The sequence below is a fragment of the Pipra filicauda genome, unplaced genomic scaffold, assembly GCF_003945595.2.
Source record: "Pipra filicauda isolate LSUMZ 115617 unplaced genomic scaffold, ASM394559v2 scaffold1156_size25262_pilon, whole genome shotgun sequence".
NCBI lineage: Eukaryota > Metazoa > Chordata > Aves > Passeriformes > Pipridae > Pipra > Pipra filicauda.
This window is the reverse complement of record NW_024103603.1, coordinates 1-5,109: the sequence shown is the minus strand read 5'-3', so window position 1 is coordinate 5,109 and position 5,109 is coordinate 1. Positions and strand designations below refer to the sequence as shown.

The window sequence follows — 5,109 nt, the reverse complement described above, 5'->3', positions numbered from 1 at the left end:
CCCCCCAGAGCTCTGCAGTGCCCAGGGGGGAAACTGAGGCACGGGGGGGACCCCGAGGCAGAGGGTGTGGCCCGGGGGTGACCCCGTCCCTGCCACGCGTGGCCGGGAGGAGCCGAGGGCAGGGCCGGGAGGAGCCGAGGGCAGGACTGGTCGTGCCGGTCCTGGCAGAACCACAACGGGGCCGCCGCGGGCACGGCCCTGGGCGGGGGGGGGGGGACGCGGTGACACGGCCAGCGCTGGGGGGGTGGCACCGGTGGCACCGTGTCCTTCCCCGCCGGACGCATCCCGCTGGAACAGCACCGGGATTTTGGGAAGGGAAACTGAGGCAGCAGCGCCGGGTTTGGCGGGGTGGGGTGTCCCCCCCCCCCCGGGTGCCAGCTCGGCCCCGCTCGAGGCCACGAGGGGAACTGCGGGAAGAACCTGCCAATCAGCCACTAATTAGCGACTGGCAGGGCTCCCGCGCTCGTTAATTAGCGATAACGAGGGTTTATCTCCAGGCCAGAGGCAGCGGAACACGCGACGCTCCCCCGGCGCTGAAATGGGAGGGTTTATTTAAAACAGCGCTTGGAGGGGCAAGGAGGGGCTGCATAGAAAAATAACCCGGGGGGGGTCCCCAGACACCCCCACGGGACCCTGAACCCCCCCATGGCCACGGTGGCCACCGAGGGGGCAGCGGGGACGGCGAGTGGGTCCCTCCCCCGGGGGACACCGGCGTGGCCCAGCAGGTCCCCCCGGCCCCAAACCACGGTGCAAACACGCCCTGAGACCCGTGGGAAGATACAGAGCTGAGAACAGAGTCCGGGGGGGGCCCCAAGGGTTCCCAGGGGGTCCCCAGGAGGTCCCCAAGAGGTTCCCAGGAGGTTCCCAGGGGGTTCCCACCCTTCCTTCCTTCATGTCCTCGGAAGTGTTTTTTTTTCCTCGAGCAGCAGCAGCATCCGAAGGGGGAACTGGCCCCACTGCGGTGTGTCAGCAGGAGCTGGTCTGGAGGTTGGGCTCGTTGAGCAGGGAGGTGATGGAGGACGGGCCGTAGGCGCTGTCGAACTCCTCGTCCGAGCTCAGCTGCTCGTCCTGCAGCGACGAGTCGGCGGCCGAGCGCGCGGCTCTGCGCCTGGGGGCGGGAAACCCGGGCTCAGCCCTCCCCCTGTCACGGCTCCAGGACCCCCCGTCGCGGCTCCAGGACCTCCCCGGACCCCCAGGATTCCCTACCAGGCCTCCTTCTCCAGCGCCTTGACGCGGTTCTGCAGCTGCTCGTTGAGCTCGTGCTGCTCCTCCAGCTCCCGCTGCGCCTTCTTCCGCGCGCCCTCCAGGCGCTCGATCTCCTCCTCCGCCTCGTCCACCTGCCGCTTCAGGGCCTTCACCCGCAGGCTCAGCTGGAATCCCATGGGATTAGAGCGGGTAAAAGGTCCCCCAGAGCCCCCCCCTGGCAGCCTCCCATCCCCACCCAACCTGGTCCTTCTGGTTGCTGACGCTCTGCCGCTCGTCGTCGATCTGGATGGTGAGTTCCTTCACCTTCCTCTCCAGCTTGCGGTTGGAGGAGAGCAGGACGTTCTTCTCCCTGTGGAAGAGCCACAGAGGGGATTGGGGGACCCCCACCCAGGCAGGGAAGGCACCCCCTAAACCCCGGGGGTCCCCAGGGTACCTCTCCTCGGCCTGCAGCTGGTCCTGCAGCTCCTCCAGCCGCGCTTCCAGCTGGGACACGTTGCTGCTGGGCCGGTGCTGCCCCTCGGAACTGGCCAGGCGGTTCTTCAGCTCCTTGTTCTGCAAAATCACCCCCCCACACACAAAATTATCCCTGTCACCCTCCCCCCTCCCCACTTCTGCAAAATCCCCCCCTCAAAATTTTATCCCTGTCACCACACCCCACACTTCTGCAAAATCCCCTCCCCAAAATTATACCCCTGTCACCCCTCCCCAATTCTGCAAAATCCCCCCAAAATTTTACCCCTGTCACCCCTCCCCAATTCTGCAAAATCCCCCCAAAATTATACCCCTGTCACCCCTCCCCAATTCTGCAAAATCCCCCCAAAATTTTCCCCCTGTCACCCCCCACCCCGGGGCTCTGGGCTGGGCGGGGAAGGTCCCAGGCCTGGCTTATGTAAAGCTGGTGGTGAGTCAGGGCCCAGAAAGCCTTTTCCGAGGAGGAGCCGGGTTATATAACAGCAATTAACGTGTTGGCACCGGCCTGGGCACGAGGAGAGGCCGGAGGGGACTGGGATACACTGGGATACACTGGGATACACTGGGATACACTGGGAACACTGAGTGTGACACCCCCACGATGCTCGTCCCCCTTCACCTCCCCAATTCCTGCTCCTGAATCCCTTTGTCGGCCAAAAAACTCCCCCCCAAGGCCCCTCCGGGTGTCAACAGGAGCCCCCATGTTTTCCTGGGAAGTGGCAATTCCAGAGTGGGAACAAGCCCAGCTCGGGGAGGTCGGTTCCCATCGATCCAGCTCGTTAGGAGCCGGCTCGTTAAGGAACGAAGGGCTGGGAGAACAAGTCCCGGCAGGACAGTGGGAATCACGAGGGAAAAGGGGGGAATTCCGCAGGGAAAGGCGCCCTGGGAGTGGGAGTGCCACCTCTGGGAGGTGGCAGAGGGCTCCAGGGATGGGAATGGGAATGATGGGATGGATCCGGAGCACGGAGGAGGAATGATCTGGCAGCGGGAAGAGCTCCTCGGGAACGCGGCCTCGCTCCCAAGGGGTGCTCCAAGAGGCTTTTCCAGGGAAAAGGGTCCATCCCGCTGCCCCCGGGACACAGGGATGTGGTGGGGGATCCAGCTGGATCCGTCCCTGCCGCGGCTCATCCCTACCTGCCGCTCCAGGGACACCTTGTCACATTCCAGGTCCTGCCGGCTGGAGCGTTCCTGGAGCAGCTCCGCCCGCAGCTGCTCGATCTGGGAACGAGGACACGGCTCCGGGTCGGGATTTGGCCACGTCCTTTGCCAGGCGGTGGTGGGACAACGGGAGCCGCCGGAATTCCCACCGGAATTCCCACCAGAATTCCCGCCGGAATTCCCGCCGGGCAGGCTCGGGTGTCCCATCCCACGGGACACCAAAAACCTCCACCGGGAGGATTTTCGGGTCCTTCCCAAACCAAATCCCACGAGCAGCCCGGAGAGCTCCGGGGCTGGAGTTTCCCACCGGAGGGTTTCGACTGGTTGAACTGGGATTTGGGGACTGGGGGGCGGGAATGGGTTTGATCCACGGATGGAACGAACCAGAACTGCCCTCAGGCACGTCCAGGGGTTGCGGGAAAAGCATCCCCCGGGATGTTTCCCAGATGGAAAAGAGGGAAACCCACCCGTTTTGTCAGAGCCTGAGGGGAGGGAATTCCCTTTCCAAGCCCCAGGCTGGATCCCTGTGGGGCAGGAGGGGGAGGCCAATCCCGGGATCCTGGTGAATCCCAGGAGGCTCCATTGGGATCCTGGTGAATCCCAGGAGGCTCCATTGGGATCCTGGTGAATCCCAGGAGGCTCCAGCAGCTCCAGCTTTGAGGGAATAACCAGGTGGGGTCAGACGGAGGGAAGAGTCCGGGATTTAAGCGGATTTCAGCCCCCAAATTCCCACCCCAACCCCAAATCTCGCCCCGTAAATTCCTGGGAATTTCTTTTGGATTTTTTTTCCTTTCTTCCCTAAACTCGTGTAATTCCCATTCACGCCCAAACTTTTCCAACATTTCATTCCCATTGTCGTTCCCATCGAATTTAGTGACGGAGCTGCTCGTTAGGGAGTCGTTAATGTGGTGTTAATTCCAGGATTCCCGAGTTCTCCCGAGTTCTCCCGAGTTCTCCCGGCTCCCACCTGGTCCCTGCTCCGGTTGACCCGCTCCGTCAGCAGCTCCACCGTGCTCCTCTCCTCATCCAGCTCCACTTCCAGCCGCTTGGACTTTTCCTGCAAAAGACTCGGGATGAGAAAGGTCGGTTCGAGCCACGGGGGGGGTGTGGGATGAACGACGGGAAGCGGGAAAGGCGCGGGAATTCCAGAGGAAACGGATCCGCTCCCAAAAACGCAAAGCCGGGGAGCTCCGACGCATCCCGGGATTGGGGAAGGGATGGGAAATGCTGGGATACGAGACTGGACATGCTGGGATATGACCCAGCACCCCGGGGGGGGAGAAGCCCCCACTGAGCCCTGGAGAGGCACCGGGAAGAGCCGGGAAGAGCCGGGAAGAGCGGCCGCGCCGGCAACCAGTAAAATCGGGAATCTGATCCCATCCCAGCGCTTCCAGGCGTTGGGAATGACAGGCAGGCTCTGCCCCTCGCTGTCGGCGCCGGGCACTGCAGGGCCGGGGAGAGGGAGGGATTATTTTTTTGGGATCACATTCCCACCTCCAGCGTTTTGACGTGCCGGGATCGATCGTCCTGGGAGCGCTTCCGGGCGTCCATCTCCTGCTCCAGGTTGTGCAGGCGCTGGAGCAGCACCTCCTTATCCAGCAGGACGTTCTCCCGCTCGGCCTGGCTCTCCTGCAGCGCCTGCTTCAGCCGGGACACCTGCGGGAGGGCCTTTCCTGGGAAGTGTCCCCAGGGAAGGGGCCTTTCCAGCTGGGAAGTGTCCCCAGGGAAGGGGCCTTTCCAGCTGGGAAGTGTCCCCAGGGAAGGGGCCTTTCCAGGTGGGAAGTGTCCCAGGGAAGGGGCCTTTCCTGGGAAGTGTCCCCAGGGAAGGGGCCTTTCCAGGTGGGAAGTGTCCCCAGGGAAGGGGCCTTTCCTGGTGGGAAGTGTCCCCAGGGAAGGGGCCTTTCCAGCTGGGAAGTGTCCCAGGGAAGCAGGGAAGGGGCCTTTCCTGGTGGGAAGTGTCCCCAGGGAAGCAGGGAAGGGGCGTTTCCAGGTGGGAAGTGTCCCATGGAAGCAGGGAAGGGGCGTTTCCAGGTGGGAAGTGTCCCAGGGAAGCAGGGAAGGGGCGTTTCCAGGTGGGAAGTGTCCCCAGGGGAGCAGGGAAGGGGCGTTTCCAGGTGGGAAGTGTCCCCAGGAAGCAGGGAAGGGGCGTTTCCAGGTGGGAAGTGTCCCAGGGAAGCAGGGAAGGGTGTTTCCAGGTGGGAAGTGTCCCAGGGAAGCAGGGAAGGGGCCTTTCCAGGTGGGAAGTGTCCCATGGAAGCAGGGAAGGGGCCTTTC

The 5,109-nt window shown here is 63.4% G+C and overlaps 1 protein-coding gene across 1 annotated transcript; it reads right to left on the bottom strand.

The window, feature by feature from the left end:
* Window positions 1-527: 527 nt before the first annotated feature.
* On the bottom strand, window positions 528-4,666 carry LOC113990263 (cingulin; the record flags this gene model as incomplete). The annotated part of the gene is made up of 7 exons (XM_039384403.1): window positions 528-1,108; window positions 1,207-1,370; window positions 1,447-1,555; window positions 1,640-1,758; window positions 2,812-2,895; window positions 3,803-3,892; window positions 4,330-4,666. Coding segments are annotated over 7 exons (1,045 nt in total), but the record flags the coding sequence as incomplete, so codon positions are not given.
* Window positions 4,667-5,109: the final 443 nt, after the last annotated feature.